The 18,689-nt window shown below is 45.6% G+C and overlaps 1 protein-coding gene across 1 annotated transcript in view; it reads left to right on the forward strand.

Annotated features, from left to right (window-relative positions):
* The window catches only part of COL22A1 (collagen type XXII alpha 1 chain), a 328,017-nt gene that overhangs the window by 190,162 nt on the left and 119,166 nt on the right, over window positions 1-18,689 (forward strand). The window contains exons 20-22 of the mRNA XM_043507305.1: window positions 3,381-3,410; window positions 4,597-4,650; window positions 5,647-5,700. Of these exons, the coding sequence (XP_043363240.1) occupies window positions 3,381-3,410; window positions 4,597-4,650; window positions 5,647-5,700 (138 nt within the window). The remainder of the gene's footprint in view (window positions 1-3,380; window positions 3,411-4,596; window positions 4,651-5,646; window positions 5,701-18,689) is intronic.

Below are 18,689 nucleotides of genomic sequence, written 5' to 3' on the forward strand. Positions count from 1 at the left end.
TCTAATGGAGTTGGTCTTGTAGGGAAGAAGATGGGCCTGGGAGATTAGAAGGCAGACAAGAGTTCAGAGTCAAGTGGAACAGCTCAGTCTCTGACATCAGGGACCCAGTGTGAGATTTGAGAGAAGAGCTGGAGAAGACAGACTTGGAATGGGCACTGCTCTTCTTACCATGTAGCAGGGTGTCAGCTTTGTGAAAGAAGTCACAGTGGAGATAGGAGCTGAAGACCACAATGAAAGGGTAGCTGCAGTGAAGAGGATAGAAGTTTTGATTTTCCTCTCACTCCAAATTTACACCTGTGAAACTCCAGTGACTTCAATGGAGTCGTTTTTCATTTGCTCTGGTGTCACTGATGGGGGAATCAGGGTTTAATACTGGCCACATAGAGGTGTCATCTACAGCCGAATTCAGCAAAGAGATTGCCACAGGAACATCCTAGAGAAGAGAAGGGATCAAGGACTGAGCTCTGCCAGGGCCCCATAGCTGAGAGGTCTAGTGATTGGAGAGTATTCATTGTCAGTCGCAAAAAAGGGGAGTGATTAAATCAGAAGAATCATAGTGGAGTGAGATGCACAGGACTCCTGATGGAATGGGCTAAGATTAGAAGTCATGGTCAGCAATATCAATATGGCACTGTGACGAGGAAGGACCTGGAGCTAGAGACAGACAAGAGAAGACCAACGATCCTAATACGTAGAGGTAAATAGGCAACTGCATTATTGTGAAAGGAGTGGAACCCAGACTGAAAGCTTTCAAGAAGACTGCTTGGGTAAGAGGTTGGGAACTAACCCAAGACTTTGATGAAACATGTTAGAGATGTGGCAGTAGCTGTGGCAGCAGAGTGAGAGGTGTGTGAGGAAGGAATTTTTGAGCATTAATATGTGGGGCTGTAGACTTAAGGTGTTTAGCAGTGGAGAGTGAATGGTTTCTTGTCCTGAAGCGAGTAGAAAATTATACAAGACCAGAGGAAGGCAGGGTGAAAGGACAAAGAACTGCCATTGACAATTTCACAGGGATGTATTTATTTGTTTAGAATTGTGCACACATCCATTCAAAAGGAGCCTAGGCCAATGATGCCATGTAAAGACACTTGCTGCTTACATGCATGTGGACACCCAGAGGTCTCTAGGTTCTTTGTGCAACATTCCATCCAATAGCATCATGTTGTTACAGCAGAAGCCTAACCTCGCTGTTGGAGACTGCAGATAAAGCCAGACATAGTTCACCAAATTCAGAGGTGATTGGTAACGGAGGAGCTGGAGGAAAGCGTACGAAGATGTGAGGACTGTTTGAACTTACACTTTCTTCCAGTCTCCAGCATGTAGGTTACACCAACTTAAACGTCCTTGAACATGGCTGGAATGGGTATAAGTGGCTCTGTGGGAGTTGACAGAGTGAAAGGGAGCCTGCTTGAGCATACGGGAATCTAAGGCCCCGATCATGCAAACACGCACATGGTTAATTTGAATCGTGGTAGTAAGTCTCCGACTGACTTCAGTGGGACAACTTGTGTGCTTCAAGTTAAGCACATGATTATGTGTGTACAGGATTGGGGCCTAAGTTAGTATAAAGGGATCTAATTTACACGTCATCCCTGAATTTGGCCCATTGTTTATATAGTACCACTGGTGTTCATGGTGCTTTACAGGTAGAAAATAAGAGAAGATCCAAGGAGCTGACAAACTCATTTATAAAGATAACACAAGTATTATTGGCAAAGAGTCCTGTGGCACCTTATAGACTAACAGACGTATTGAAGCATAAGCTTTCATGGGTGAATACCCACTTTGTCAGATGCATGTAGCGGAAATTTCCAGAAGCAGGTGTAAATATGCAAGCAAGAATCAGGCTAGGGATAAGGAGGTTAGTTCAATCAGGGAGGATGAGGCCCTCTTCTAGCAGTTGAGGTGTGAACACCAAGGGAGGAGAAACTGCTTTTGTAGTTGGCTAACCGTTCACAGTCTTTGTTTAATCCTGAGCTGATGGTGTCAAATTTGCAAATGAACTGAAGCTCAGCAGTTTCTCTTTGAAGTCTGGTCCTGAAGCTTTTGTGCTGCAGGATGGCTACCTTTAAATCTGCTATTGTGTGTCCAGGGAGGTTGAAGTGTTCTCCTACAGGTTTTTGTACATTGCCATTCCTAATATTGGATTTGTGTCCATTTATCCTTTTACGTAGGGACTGTCCTTGGCTGATGTACATAGCAGAGGGGCATTGCTGGCATATGATGTGCACTGCTATCATGTGCCAGCAATGCCCCTCTGCTATGTATATCGTACAAAAGCAGTTTCTCCTCCCTTGATGTTCACACCTCAACTGCTAGAAGAGGGCCTCATCCTCCCTGATTGAACTAACCTCCTTATCCCTAGCCTGATTCTGGCTTGCATATTTATACCTGCCTCTGGAAATTTCCACTACATGCATCCGACAAAGGGGTATTCACCCATGAAAGCTTATGCTCCAATATGTCTGTTAGTCCAGGGTTCTCCAAACTTTTTGAATTGCGCACGATCAGGGCCAGTTCTGGGGAAGAAAAAAGAAAGAAAGAAGAGCTGCTGCTGGCATGCCACCAAAGACGGAGCTGGGAGAGCTGAGCTGCCGCCGAAGACAGAGCGGGGAGAGCCGAGCTGCCGCCAGCGTGCCACCAAAGATGGAGCAGGGAGAACCAAGTGGCTGCTGGCGTGCTGACGAAGACGGAGCGGGGAAAGCCGAGCTGCTGCTGGCATGCCGCTGAAGACAGAGTGGGGAGAGCCAAGCAGCCGCTGGCGTGCCGCCGAAGACGGAGCGGGGAGAGCCAAGCTGCCGCCGGCATGCCGCCGAAGAATCAAAGGTCCTCCTGCCGCGCACCCCCATGGATGGTCTTGCGCACCCCCTGGAGTGCGCGCACCCCACTTTGGAGACCCCTGTGTTAGTCTGTAAGGTGCCACAGGACTCTTTGCCGCTTTTACAGATCCAGACTAACACGGCTACCCCTTTGATACTTGATGAAGTGAGCTGTAGCTCACGAAAGCTTATGCTCTAATAAATTTGTTAGTCTCTAAGGTGCCACAAGTACTCCTTTTCTTTTTGACAAGTATTATTATTATTCTTATTGTATAGCAACACAAAAGGTGCTAACTACAGCACAGAGAACCAGGAGATCAAGGTCGGTGCCAGGACAAGCTCTCTACATAGACAGCACAGCATAGTTCAAGGATATGTGAGGAAGGGAGGCTGTGCTGGAACCGAGTTGAAGTAAGCGGTGGAGATTAGCAGGCATCATGGGGGAGGGAACAGCTAGTGGGGTTAGATGTGCAAAATAGAGAACTACTGTATGCCTGAAGCTTTCTAGATGTGTCTTCCTCCTGTGTGCTCTGGTTTACATCTCTGGCATCTTCATTCCAGGTACAAACGGAAGGTCTGAAAGGAGAGCAAGTAAGAACGATTCAATATCTCTATTGTACTAAATGTAAGAAGTAATAATAGTCTCTTTTTTTTTTTTAACTTGAAGGGACGCTGTCAGGTAACTCAGCTACCCGCATCAGTTTTTGTTTTCAAAGCATGTTGCAAAGTCTAACGTGACTAGAAATATTTTCATGACATGGAAAAAAAAATCTTCTTTGCTAATGCCTGAGAACCAGCAAGTGAAGCTGGCCAGACTACTCCCATGACACCAGCTGAGTCTGACAGAAAACATAAACAGGGCAAATGGCGAAGAGTCAGTTCCTCTGTCAAACTTCTTTCTGCTTTCAATACAATAAAAGGTGTGGAAAGGGATTTTAAACAGGGTTTGATTTTTATCTTGATAGTGTCACTGAACATGGACACACAGACACCGACAGGAAGCCATTTGTTTGTGCCTCTTATTGCAATTTGTTTTTTAAATATGTATTTTGTACTCTAATGGCCCAGTTTATGGCTAGGCTAGAGCAAAGGGGCCACACAAGGCCCAGGAGAATACCCCTGGTGCAGGAGGCCCTCTATGAGAGCTGACTCTGACATAACCCCCCACTCCCTTCGAAGAGCCCTATTGCATGGGGTGTTCCTGGAGGGACTGGCGATGTGGCCAGGATGGTCCTGTGGCATAAGCATTCCCCTCATAGGTACCTTGGGCAGCTCAGTACATATTAGAGCAGCCTTAACTGACAACGGGGGCTGAACCAGCCCCAGAATTGAGGGAAATACCAACTGGGCTCTGCACTGACTAATGAATGAACTGGGGCCTAAGAGAAAAATTCTCATGTAGGCAGAGGGTCAGTAAGGCCCTGTGCCCCAATTCACACCCCATGCAGAGGGCCAGCACAAACTCATTCACCACGTACAGCCCACTTGTACCTTCAGTATAGGACTCAAGTGGAAATTATGGTACATAAGCTTTGTGCCGGCCTTCTGCATGGGGTGGACTGGGGCACATGGTCTCTGCATTGCATCTCATGTTAGAGAAGAAGGGAGGCTCAAATTGTGCATATGCCCCTTGTGCCCTGGGTGAATTTCATACCCCACGCATACAGAAGGACTGTTCAAAGAGATGTGGCAAATGTATCAGCAGCTGCCCTTGAATTCATTATCTCAAAGAGGAAATCAATTACTTGAACACTGACGGGTTTATTTATTTTTGTAGGGAGCCCCAGGCCCGCGAGGACCACAAGGCTCACCTGGAGTTCCAGGGGCACCAGTAAGTAGTTTCTTTTACTGCAATATTGGTTCATATAGGCTGAAATTCACTCTAGCACAGGGGACCCACCCACAACCCTATGTTCTACTCCGGCCTTGTCTGAAGAGATTAAGTGGTGTACGTGTCCTTATGTCTTCTGCATTGGCAAGAGGAATTCACCCTTTGGGGAGGAACTGCTCAAAGCCATGTACCACTTAATCCCTGAGGGTGGTGCATAGGATTTGGGCTGGCCTTCTGCACAGGGGTTAGCTTCACCTATGGGGTCCCATCTTGCAAGGAGCTGATTGCTCTCAACACCTGTTGATTTCCTGGGAAGCTGTTGGCACTCAGCACCTCTCAGGATGGTTCCCAAACAGGAACCTTGTGTTAACTCCTAGACAGCAATGTCATGAACCTCAGATTAAGATTGCTACAGAAAGGAGCAAAATTGCCAGAAAAACCTCCAGGCCAAGAACATTACAAATGATTAATATGTATAGTAGGGGGGTTGCGGGGGGAGTATTTTCCTATGGAAATCTAGACATCTGAACATTCTCTCCATTTGGCTTAATTGTAGCCTCTTTTCCTTAGCTATATCTTATGATCTAGTTGTAGAAGCCAGCGCTTATCGCACCCTGATTGTTACTTCATTTTCACATAGTCTGTTTGTTCCCACTCCTGAAGCTGCAAACTGTCTTGTTTTGCTGTGACTATTGCATCATGCTTTGGAAAGTTGTCGACATTATGAAGATGTATTACTAAGTAAGCGAGGCAAAGCTGACTTAAAATATATACTAAGTATGGTTATGGGCTCCCCTTATTTAATCAGCACATTGACTCACCTTCTCTCTGCTGTTCTATCATCCTAAGCGTTCACGAAAGAACATGCTTATCAGATAAACAGCAGCCAGATACCGACGCTCCGCAGCAATAGTGCAGAACTGAGTGAAATTGCGTATACTCGTCAGTATTTTGTCTTAGGTAGTACATTCTCTATAAATGGTTTCTCTTTGAAAGGGTCCAGCCGGTTTGGAAGGCAAGGCCGGAGTTCCTGGTTTGCAAGGTCAAAGGGTGAGTTGACATTTTTATTTCATAACTGTCTCAGATGTTCAGCAGGGATGGCTGCTTTGTTTAAATAGGGCCTGGACACCTGCTCTAGTTTGCACAGGCTTTGTACTGATTTAGCTATTTCAATGAAGGGTCTAATTTCCCTATCGAAATAGTGAAAACACTACATCCCATAGTGTGGATGCAGCTATATCAGTATAAAGGTGTCACGTTAGATTGCGATTCCTACAGAGGACAGCTCACTTATTTACCAGATCAGTGGTCGGGGTCACCAATGAGGTCAGATGTTGGCTGGGTATGTGTTCATTCAGTGTGCTGTCTCAGCTCTGCACAGGTAGCGGAGATAGCAGACCTCAATTAAACTGTCCAATAAATCCACAGCTCAGTTTGTAGGGAAGGCACCCGGCTAGGTTTATTGCCGACGAATCACGGCAATAGCACCTGGCAGTCTCTATGAGGCTACTAAGACACGTATGCTCGTGACAATGGATGTAGCTTAGTCAGTGGCAGGACTTTCCACTGCTCCCTAGGCTGGCCAAAGACACTCCCTCTGAGATACATCTTTATACCCTCATCCAAACAAGTTATGTATTGCCTCTGACATAGTTAGTTCCTGCCTCCTGATGTCACTAGTTATCACCTATCATGTTGTACATATTGGTTCGATCAAAACATCTCTATTACGTACTGTCATCCTGATCTTATCTTTCAGGAGGGATCAGTGTGTTCCTGTTATCCTTGGGGAATGTTTTTGTACCATCTTTGATATCGGGATGTTTTGATACCACTTGATATTGGGATGTGTTTGCGTGAGCACTCTGTGACTAGCATTTCCTAGAAATGTGTATTTCTTTAATATTAGCCCTGTTCTTGCCAGATTCTATGAGCAGCTCCTGTCTCATACCAGGCCTCTGATACCAGAGCTTATGTCTCTCTTTCTACTACAACTGGTATAGCTTATTTCCTAATAGCTATAGAGCTAGAAGGCTTCTTTATACTAGCAAAACTTCGCCAACACTAGTGGGGTACAAGTTAATCTGTATTGGTTTAGTTAAAAGGTACAATTTTAGTACCCTGTAGTAGAAAAGATCTGAGACACAGCGCTATTAAAGACTGTCAGGAATGTGCAAATAACACCCCAGATTTTGGGGAAAGAATGAGGGTTGATAGAATATAAAAAATTTCCAAGAGGCTTGCCCTTTGTTGGCTGGTGCACATGGCTGATCATTATTTTCTGGTTGCCAGTGACCTAAGCCGCAGTTACAAAACGAATTGTTCTCATGCATCCGTCTTTCTCTCACGCACCCGCTTGCTTTGTGTCTGTGCCTGCCACCCTCACTCATGCTGAGTGCTATTAACTCTCACCCCTAGTCACTTTGGACTCAGTGCAAGTACTCAGCAGGAGAAAGAGTGGAAGAATCAGATCCTCAATAATCTACAACAAACCAGTAATAACTGTGTTCACATTGGTAACTCAACACTCTGAAAATCTGACTGGGTTTATCTAACAGTGAGGGGCTGTTAGAATTGCACTTTGTACACTAGCTTGTGGAGTGGGACCAACATGCACAGGAGAATATCCCATGAAGAAAGCTAGACAGAGGACTTGCTAGGGGCTCCAAGGGGCATTCAGAATGGTCACTTCCCCCGAGTGGAACAGCTCTTCACTGCCCTCAAAGGCACCATTCTGTCCAACAGGCACAGAATGGTGGAGGAGCCTTGAGTTGACCTACAGGTCAAAAAACTGTAATCATGTATTTGCCACCATAGGCCTGGTAGGGCATGAGAGAAAAGGCAGTGAGAGAGTGGCTGCAGAAAGGTGGATTTCTGGCACATAGCAGTGTGCTGGAAGTAACCATATGCATTTGCACTCCAGATAATTTATTATATGTCCATGGTTCACAGTGGTCAAAATAACTCAGACTTTATTTCTCACCAGCATGTATCCTTTGAAGGGAAGTTGTTGGGTCAAATATGGCCAATATGGGGAGGTTTTGTAATAACAAGCTTTCTGAAAATGGAGGCCAATAGAAATGTATCCAGGAATTTAATAGTCCAGTGGAAACTTTAGAATCAAATAGATATTCCCATGCAGTGTTTGTGCCTTTGTTTGGAAGTGACATAGGAGCACAAGTCACATTGAATGTTCGGACCTATTGCTCTTCTAAAAAAACCTGGTGTTTAGTTGTGTACATTGACTTCCATGGGAGGATCTAGGTACACAGTGTGTATTCATAGGGCATGTGTGTGTGCATGTGTGTGAGTGAAACCTCAGAACTTACAAGAATGGAATCCAGGCTTGATCCCATTGATTTCAACAGAATAGTGCCCTAGGTTAGTGAGTAGGAAGAGCTACCACCTACATATGTAAATTGAATCTTCCAAGAAATGTCATCAACGCAGACATCATTTTGGTTGAGTAATGCTCAATTAATCAAATCTGCTTTAGATAGTTAGTCCCCTGTGTTTAAGTCTTTATTTCCTGTTGGTCTATGTTAAAATAAAATGCTCACAAAGTGCTAGCTCATCATTTTCCAGAGGCTTCACAAAGTGTTTAGTGAGATTCCTCTTGGTGTAGAGTTCTCTTCATGTTTGCAGTGACCCAGAGCCCTAGCTTGAATTATTTACGCACTGTTTAAACATGACATCAGAGCGGATATGATTGATCACATCACACGGAAACTCGCCTTCCCTTGTTTTAGCCCAGTGATGTGAGGAGCATCTTATCAGACAGCAGAGTCCAAGGCTGGAAGTGAAGTACTCTTTGCAGATGGTCGCTCCAGTCTCTGTGCTCCTGCTGTACTGTTTGATTAGCCAACCTTGCACTGCAGTGGTCTCCAACCTTTTTTCGCCCAAGATCACTTTTTGAATCTAAGGGCAACTCAGGATCTACCCTGCCCCTTCCCCGAAGCCCCATCCCTTCCCCAAAGCCCTGCCCTGCTCACTCCATCCCCCCTCTCTCCACCGCTCGCTATCCCCCACCCTCACTCACTTTCACTGGGCTGGGACAGGAGGTTGGGGTTTGGGAGTGGGTGCGGGCTCTGGGATGTGGCCAAGGGGTTCGCAGTGTGAGAGAGGGCTCAGGGCTGGGGCAGAGGGTTGGGGTGCAGGAAGGGGCATGGGGTGCTGGCTCTGGGAGGGAGGTCAAGGCTGGGGCTTGAGGTGCAGGAGGGGGCTCAGGGTGCAGAAGAGGGTAGGGATGCTGGCTCTGGAAGGGGGCTCAGGGCTGAGGGTTGGGGTGCAGGAGGGGGTATGGGGTACTGGCTCCGGGAGGGGGTTCAGGGATGGGGATTGGGGTGCAGCCTCCCACCGGGCAGCACTTACCTCCAGCAGTTCCTGGTCGGTGGTGAGTGCAGCGAGGCTAAGGCAGGCTCCCTGCCTACCCGCCCCCACACTGCTCCTGGAAGAGGCCAATGCACCTCTGTGGCCGCTGGGGTGGGGAGGGTGGGTGGCCAACGGGACCTGCGGGGGCAGTGCTTGCAGGCAGGAGCAGTGTATGCGGAGGGAAACCCCTTTCCCCTTGCGCCCGGGGGCCACGGGGCTGCACTGGCCACTTATGGGAGCAGTGTGTGTGTGGGGGGGGTAGCTTTAGGTAGCCACACTGCGCTGCTGCCGGAGATCACGATCGACTGGGAGATCCTCTAGGATCGACCGGTTGGTGACCACGGCTTGCACTGCAATCATAGGGACTGGGTGATGTCTTCTTACACGAGGACAGCACTGGAGGTTCATTTTGCCGAGACATCTGTCACCTGAGTCAGCAGCAAAGCTGTTTAAAGAACTCACATTAAAGCGACCCATGATCTAAGAAAAAAGATACAGGGGAGAGAACATCTCTCTGCAGCAGGCTTTGCTGCACACCTCCCTCTGAGTAGCATGTCACAGAGCCGAACAACATAAGCTTGACTGAAGACCCGTGGAAATGATAGCACATATGCTGGAACAGGTTAATTCCTTCACAGAAAAGGGCACTTGCATCAGCTCTCATTTCCTCCAGTGCTTAGAGAACAGTACCTTTGTTATCTCTTTAGCAACTAACTGTCTTGTGCTTTATTTATGAGACAAGATGTTCCACGTTGTCCCTGTTTTTAAAGCCTGCGTGGAAACACTGCTTCTCTAATCCGATTAACAGACAGTATCAGTTGAGTGAAGGACCATGATCTGTCAGGTCTGTGGTGCAACATAAAAATGCTTATGCTAATGAGCAATTGAGGAGAGCTGTCAGTGGATGCATACTGCATTTGAATGTTTCCCTACCTGCTTTGTTGTGCCTAGCTATGAAACATCTTAGGGGAGGGAGTTTTGTCAGTCGCTAAGAAACTTAGCTGGATAGAATTTTTGAATTAAAAAAATTGCCATCCAAGAAAGCGTGTGAATCTCTGAGGTGTGCAAAACCCTGAACATGGGGTATGTAATGACATCCGCAGATGTGGAAGCCATAATAGATGAGCAAAGGCCACTGTCACACTGCCAGCCTGATCCAAAGAGGGGTTTGAGCTTCTTCTAAGCTAGCAGATAGACCTGTAGTGGCACAAGTTCTCCTCCCTTCTGCACGTACACACAAACAAGCAGGCTCCATAGAAGCAGTGTGATCTGGTGAATAGGACACTGGACTGGGAGTCAGGACAACTGGGGCCTATACCTGGCTTTGCTACTGATCTCTGATGTAACCTTGGGCAAGTCACTTTACCTCTGCGTGCCTTAGTTTCATAGTTGGAAGGGACTTCAGGAGGTCATCTAGTCCAACTCCCTGCTCAAAGCAGGACCAATCCCCCAATTTTTGCCCCAGATCCAAAAATGGCCCCCTCAAGGATTGAGCTCACAACCCTGGGTTTACCAGGCTAATGCGCAAACCACTGAGCTATCCCTCCTACCTTTTGTCTTTCCTGTCTATCTAGATGGTAAGCTCTTGGGAGCAGGAACTGTCTGCTCCTGTGTACAATGGGACTCGAATTACAGTTGGAGCCTCTAATAATATAAATAATTAATAATAGAAGAGCAGGGTGCAAAGAGGCAGATTTTAATTACCTGTTAGTGTCCAAACCACACAGCTGTGAGCCCTGTTCTTTTGTAGACCAAACACCTGGAGGCCAGGGCTGAGCGAATAGCAAATACAACCACAAAACCAACAAATGCACCCCAGAACTTGAAGGTCTCAGTATAAAAGCCCTTCCGTAGTGCGAATGGGGACGGGTGTTGAGAGCAGACATGCAGCTGACAGTTCAAGGGCTGGTTATCCTGAGATAACAGATGACATCACTTTTATCTGGGGTACAGCCAGTGTCCTCTAGAACCATCCAGAGTGAATGTCTCAGCTGAGCACAGGGCTCTGTCTGTAGAGAATTTCGATCAGCAGTGCAGCATAATGAAGGGAAAATCCAAGACAAATTCTTCCAGCTCCAGGAGTGGAGGAGAGTGAGAATACAATGATGACAGCAGTGAAGTGAAGCTTCCAAAAGTCCTGAGAATAGCAGAGAGAAAAAACTATGGGTGACGTCCTGTGCCTGTTGAAATCGATGGCAAAATACCCATTGATTTCAACAGGGTCAGGATTTCAGCCCATGTCCGGGATCTGGTACTCCACTAGCCCTTTCACTTTGTGTTGCTATGTACATTGGTGCAGAGTGGGTGAAAAAGAGTAACCATCTGGGGCCAAAATCCCAGCTGGTTTAAATTGGGGAGACTTCAAAGCAAAGGAGAAGCACCAGTTTACACCAGCTAAGGATTTGGCCCCTGATGTGGTAGTGATAGAGTGAGTGCTCCTATTTTGCACTCCCTTTTAAAGGTATTAATGGGTAACAAGCTGTAAGGCAGGGGAGAATTGAGCCCCAATCTGTATGTGAAGATTATAGGGATTTGAACAGTTTCTGTGGAGTGCTCTGATATCAGGGTGGCTGTGGATCTGATAAAATCATTGGTAGCATTTAATATTTATATTGCAGTATACACAGATGCCCCAGTCAGGATCAGGGCCCCATAGTGCTAGGCGCTGTACAGACACACTGAAAGGGACAGTCCCTGCCCTGATGAGTATACAGTCTAAGAAGACAGACCCATTCACAAGAACTCTAGGCTGGCCTGAAGTGCTTTTGTTAGCCAAAATGTAACTAGCATGGACTCTAGCAGGGATACATATGTGTTTTTTAAATAATGTGTTGCAGCATTTCATGTCTCATAGCTGTAATACGCTGCAAGGATTAGAGCCTGGGCAGTGAAAGAACACAGCTGATGTTATTTGGAGGTATTAGAGATAAGGTGCTGCAATTTCATGGGGAGAAGATGACCTGTCATTGGCTGAGTACCACTGCTGACTGCTGTAGCAGAAGACTATACCTTGCCTATCCCTTGACTTCAGCAAGGCTTTTGATACGGTCTTCCACAGTATTCTTGCCATAAAGTTAATGAAGTATGGATTGGATGAATGGACTATTAGGTGGATAGAAAGCTGGCTAGATCGTCGGGCTCAATGGGTAGTGATCAATGATGTCTAGTTGGCAGCCAGTATCAAGCGGAGTGCCCCAGGGGTCGGTCCAGGGCAATGTTCCCTCAAATTTTTGAAAGAACGTGTGCACAAAAAATTTCTTCTGTACAAATTTTTGACAGGCCATGTGCACAAAAAATTTCTTCTGTGCAAATTGTGCTTCTGTGCAAATTTTTGTGCACTCAGTGTTTCACCATGTGCACGAGGTTTAGGATTTGTGTGCACGTGCACATGCGCACAGTTTAGAGGGAACAGTGGTCCTGGGGCCGGTTTTATTCAACATCTTCATTAATGATCTGGATGATGGGATGGATTGCATCCTTAGGAAGTCTGTGGATGACACTAAGCTGGGGGGAGAGGTAGAAAAGGACCTGGGGATTACAGTGAATGAGAAGCTGGATATGAGTCAACAGTGTGCCCTTGTTTCCAAGAAGGCTAATGATATATTGGACTGCATTAGTAGGAGCATTGCCAGCAGATTGAGGGAAGTGATTATTCCCCTCTATTCGGCACTGGTGAGGCCACATCTGGAGTATTGCGTCCAGTTTTGGGCCCCCCCCCCCACTACAGAAAGGATGTGGACAAATTGGAGAGAGTCCAGCGGAAGGCAACAAAAATGATTAGGGGTCTGGGACACATGACTTATGAGGAGAGGCTGAGGGAACTGGGATTATATAGTCTGCAGAAGAAAAGAGTGAGGGGGGATTTGATAGCAGCCTTCAACTACCTGAAGGGGGGTTCCAAAGAGGATGGAGCTCGGCTGTTCTCAGTGGTGGAAGGTGACAGAACAAGGAGCAATGGTCTCAAGTTGCAGTAGGGGAGGTCTAGGTTGGATATTAGGAAAAACTATTTCACTAGGAGGGTGGTGAAGCACTGGAATGCGTTACCTAGGGAGGTGGTGGAATCTCTATCTGTAGAGGTTTTTAAGGCCCAGCTTGACAAAGCCCTGGCTGGGATGATTTAATTGGGGTTGGTCCTGCTTTGAGCAGGGGGTCGGACTAGATGACCTGCTGAGGTCCCTTCCAACCCTAATCTTCCATGATTCTATGACATGGTGTCATATATTTCATAGGGACTGGGAATAAAAAGGAGATAGAAAGAGCTGCAGATCTGAGGTTGCCACTCTTATTGATAAAGCAGAACGAGTAGTTTAGTATACCCCCTTCCACTGGTTATAGGTCTGATTAAGAGTTATGGGCCATTAGTTACACAGACACCATTTGCCTTGTTATAGAGAAGAGAGGACCTCGATTGTAATTTCTTAACATAGGGCCTGATGCTGCACATCTTTACATAGGGAAGTTAGGATTACTCATGTGAGGAAGTGTTTGCAGTAATGCATCCCTAGATTATGAGGTCCATGGGGGCAGCCACAGTGTCTTCCATTTGTCTGTAGAGCAAACATGAACTACAGATCAACGAACAAGCTCCCCACCAGAAACAGGTATTTCAGACTTGTTCAGTTAACACCAGTGATTCCCAAACAGTGAGCCTGTTTAAGGACTAATAGTTTTTTCTGTCATTCACCTTCATGAAGGTTGCCTCTTAAATCCTGAGGTTGGAGAACCTTGGCTTTTCAAAGTGGGGGGGTTTGATTTGGCTTAACTTGTGTCATAGTAAGGACCAACATGGAGACAGGGAGCCTGGGGGAAGAGGGAGAAGCAGCCTCTCCCCTCCCCAAAACACAGGGCCTGAAATTCGGTTTGTTCTTATCCAGGCCATGCTACAGTGTGTGTGTATATGTGGGGAAGGGGGAATGGGGTTATTCCTTACTCCCTCCGCATCGCACACTGTGAACCTGTATAAGGGTGAGCTTTCTTGGCCCAGTTCTTTGATGATAACATCCTTTGGACATACCTCTATTTGCAGCACTCTCACACTTCATGCTTAAAAGAAAAGGAGTACTTGTGGCACCTTAGAGACTAACAAATTTATTTGAGCATAAGCTTTCATGAGCTACAGCTCACTTCATTGGATGCATATGCTCAAATAAATTTGTTAGTCTCTAAGGTGCCACAAGTACTCCTTTTCTTTTTTGCAAATACAGACTAATATGGCTGCTACTCTGAAACCTGTTATTATGCAAGGCATTTGATGCTTAGAATCATAGAATATCAGGGTTGGAAGGGACCTCAGGAGGTCATCTAGTCCAACCCCCTGCTCAAAGCAGGACTCAGGCTTCTCTGAGTTTAACCCCTCATTAGTTGCTAAGTTTAGCATTGCCTTCTGCAAGCAGTGTGTTGGCCTGTGCGGACCCCTGAGCAGCATCTACAGGAAATTATTCTAACAATGCAAGCCAGTGACTGCCAGTTATTAGAACCTGAGGGAAAGTTTTTCCTGAACTTCTTTTGTTTTGTAGAGATAAAAGGCAGGGAGCAGGATTTAGAGTGAAAAACCCTGCTGGTTCCTTTGGTTTAGCCTTCACTGGCTTTAAGGAAATATAGATTTTTACAGATTGGCTCAACCAGAACCTGTTCTATATAGTGATGGGGGTAAGGATGGGACATCCCGTGTTCAAAATACAAACCCAGATGGGTTAACTGAGAGAGGTTGCTGGATGATTTGCTCACGGTCATGTAGTGATTAGCCACACTAGGAATCACAGACATGTAGGGCTGGAAATAATCCTAGACTATCCCTGGCAGGTGTTTGTCCAATCTGTTGTTAAAATCCTCCAATGTCGGGGATTTCACAACCTCCCTTGGAAGCCTCTTCCAGTGCTTTGCTATCCTTATAGTTAGAAAGTTTTTCATAAATCTCCCCTGCTGCAGATTAAGCCCATTACTTCTTGTCCTACCTTCAGTAAACATGCTGAACAATTGATGACAGTCCTCTTTATAACGGCCCTTACCATATTTGAAGACTGTTATCAGGTTCCCCCCTCAGTCTTTTTTCCCCAAGGCAAACTTGTCCAGTTTTGTTTAACCTTTCCTCATAGGTCAGGTTTTCTAAACCTTTTATAATTTTTTATTGCTCATCTCTGGACTCCGTCTGAGTTATCCACATCTTTACTAAAATGCAGTGCCCAGAACTGGACACAATGCTCCAGCTAAGGGCTCAGAATTGCCAAGTAGAGCTGGACAATAACATCCCGTGTCTTACATACGACACCCCTGTTACTACACCCCAGAATGACATTAGCCTTTTTTGCAACTGCATCACTTTGTTCAGTCATATTCAGTTTATAATCAACTAAACTCCCCAAATCTTTTTTCAGCAGTTGTTCCCTATTTTGTAGTTGTGCATTTGATTTTTCCTTCCTAAGTGAAGTACTTTGTACTAATCTTTGTTGAATTTCATCTTGTTGATTTCAGACCAATTCTTCAATTTTTCAAGTCCTTTTGAATTCTCTTCCTGTCCTGCAAAGTACTTGTAACCCCTCCCATCTTGGTGTCAACTGCAAATTTTATAAGCCTTCTCTCCACTCCATTATCCAAGTCATTAATGAAAATATTGAATAGTACCAGACCCAGAACTGACCCATGGAGGACTTCACTAGATACACCCTCCCAGGTTGACATCAAACTATTGAAAACTATTCTCTGAGTACGGTCTTTCAACCAGTGTTGCACCTACCTTATTGTAATTTCGTCTAGGCTTTGTTTCCCTAGTTTGCTTATGAGAATGTCATGTGGGACTGTGTCAAAAACCTTATTAATATCCTTATTATTACATCTACTGCTTCCTCCCTTATCCAGTTGGCCAGTATCCCTGTCAAAGAAGGAAATTGGGTTGATTTGACATAATTTGTTCTTGCCAAATCCATACTGGCTATTCCTTATAGCTTTGTAAGCCTGAGAACAGAACCCAGGAGTCCTGACTGCCAGAATTCTCCTCTAATCAATACCAACACCTCTTCTAGCGTGACAGTTCTTCTGTGCACCACAGCTCCTAATGAAGTCTTCAGCAGGTGTGTATGTATGGGAGGGTTGGGGATAGTAGCATGATCCTTTTCCTATTCTCTGTTTCTTTTGCCAGTGTACATTTTCTCAGCCTGTAAGCCAGTGAACTAATGCACCAGCCTCAACACCAAAGAATACCCTCTGGCCACAAGATTTTGATCTTTTTTCTCCAGGGATTCAGTTTTATTTTTGCAAATAAAACTGTTTAACACTAGTTCATTATCTCAGTCATGTCCTTTACCCTGACCTGGGTGTCAAGCTGTCTGGAGTGGCTCATGAGCAAGAATAGCAACCTCAAGGCAGACTGTTAAGATGCTGGGCACCAATCCCAAGCTGGTTGTGAGTTCTCTACTTAATTTCACCAACCAAGTAACAAGTATAAACTCGTCAGGTACTATACAGACTTAACATGGAGGCACAGACAGTCCCTTTGCGTATTCCAATCTATGTTGCCACCCAGGCAAGCTTGACTCTGATAGATGGTCCATTACACCAAAAATCACAACAATATTCAGGTTACTCTCAGTCCCAAAGCATCAGTCACTTACTCCAGGTCAGTTGCTCACCAAAGATCTCTCACCTAGATAATGTTTGTAGTCAATCCTGTATCAAACTAACTGAAGGTTTACTAACTAGGAAAAAGAAATGTGAGTTATTTACAAGGTTAAAGCAGGTAACATATATAGAGAAAAGAGTTATACACACACATACACAAATAAGTTGAGATCTTAAATTCCAAATGATAATAGAAACTTTTTTAATGAGCAAACTTTATATGTCTTTCAGGGCTAATCCAAGCTAAACAGTTGGGGACTCTTTGCTTGTGCTTAGAAATCCTCAGAGTTGGGGACTCTTTGCTTGTGCTTGTTGCTCAGAGCTCAAGAAGCATAGGAATACAAAGTTCTCCTTAACAGGCATTTTCATTCACTTCCTCCAGCATTCAAGCTGTGGTGGGACAAAGGCTTTGGCACATACCCTCTTCAGAGGTATGGGAGAAGTAGTCACCAAAGTCTTTTTCCCACAGTGGCCCATTTGGATTCAACAGTCCTTCCTGAAAGGCCTGAGATAACAACTCTTGTGGTGAACGAGTATTTCACACTTGGTCATGCTTCTCCCCTGGCTGAAGGGGATTTACAGCCTTAGCAAACATTTTGCTAGTTACAGAGCAAACGTTTAAACATTACCTTATACCATGGAATACAGATATTAGAAGGAGGATTAATACGTGCAGCACCTTATAAGTATTCCATAAAGTCTAAACACCAGACACATTCTTAAAAAGAAAAGGAGTACTTGTGGCACCTTAGAGACTAACAAATTTATTAGAGCATAAGCTTTCGTGAGCTACAGCTCACTTCATCGGATGCATTTGGTGGAAAAAAACTCCTTTTCTTTTTGCGAATACAGACTAACACGGCTGCTACTCTGAAACCAGACACATTCTTATAACACTAATATCTATGTTAACTACACTAACCCACAGGTGAGCCAGACTCATTTCCAGGAATAAGAAAAGGAGTACTTGTGGCACCTTAGAGACTAACAAATTTATTTGAGCATAAGCTTTCGTGAGCTACAGCTCACTTGCATCTGATGAAGTGAGCTGTAGCTCACGAAAGCTTATGCTCAAATAAATTTGTTAGTCTCTAAAGTGCCACAAGTACTCCTTTTCTTTTTGTGAATACAGACTAACACGGCTGCTACTCTGAAACATTTCCAGGAATGCATCTGTCAGCGTACAGTGTGGCCTGGGGCCTTGGCATGAGCTGGCACCTGCTGTGCCGTTGTCACACTGGGTCTTTGGCAGGAGCTTGTCAACTCCCTGCAGCTTTTACACTCCTTTCTAGCCTGCTCCCTGCAGGATTATATTCCACAGGCCATCTACGTGGGAGTCGCATGTGAACTGGGTTCTTTTTCCTGACCCAGGGTCTCCTGCAGCAGTGTCCCTACTCCTTACTGCTCTCTTTAGCAACTAGGCTACTTTGCTGACTCTTATGAGGCCAAATAAGTGATCTTCAAGCTATCATCTGCCCTCACAACGTCAGCTGGGAGGCCGCTGGTTAGTTACAGGTCAGGGCAAAGCCCAGCTCCCCCTAAAGGGCCACCCCACCATGTGACATAGCCATTTGCAACTGGTAGTCTTGGAAGCCAGAATTATCCCATACAACCTTGTACCTGTTCTCCCAGCACCTCCTTTGAAGCATCACCACAAAGGATTCTGGAGGATATGTGATGTAGAGTCTCTGAATGTCTGAATGGGGGGAGGAGGGTCTCCCTTTGGAAAAGAGCAGGAACTCCTGCTTTGAAGCTGAAAGAGCGTTTGGTGGGAAGGAAAAAATAAGCATTGGTTGTTATTGGCATTAGGACATGAGGGCACTCTTGGCTGATAGAGGGATGGGACAGAGTTAGTATTGCTATTGTTTGTTGTTCTGCTGAACTCTTCTGTGGGGCAAGGTTCTGATGGGCCTTTAGGCAGGTGCCTGAGAGGGAGTGATGCGCAAGGAACTTCCCCCGTCCCTCTACAGCCCAAGCAAAGGGCCCACCGGAAGAGACGGATTTCATAGATTTTTTTAAGACCACAGGGTCCATTGTGATCATCTACTCTGACC

The sequence above is a fragment of the Dermochelys coriacea genome, chromosome 2 (genome assembly GCF_009764565.3).
Source record: "Dermochelys coriacea isolate rDerCor1 chromosome 2, rDerCor1.pri.v4, whole genome shotgun sequence".
Taxonomy (NCBI): Eukaryota; Metazoa; Chordata; order Testudines; family Dermochelyidae; genus Dermochelys; species Dermochelys coriacea.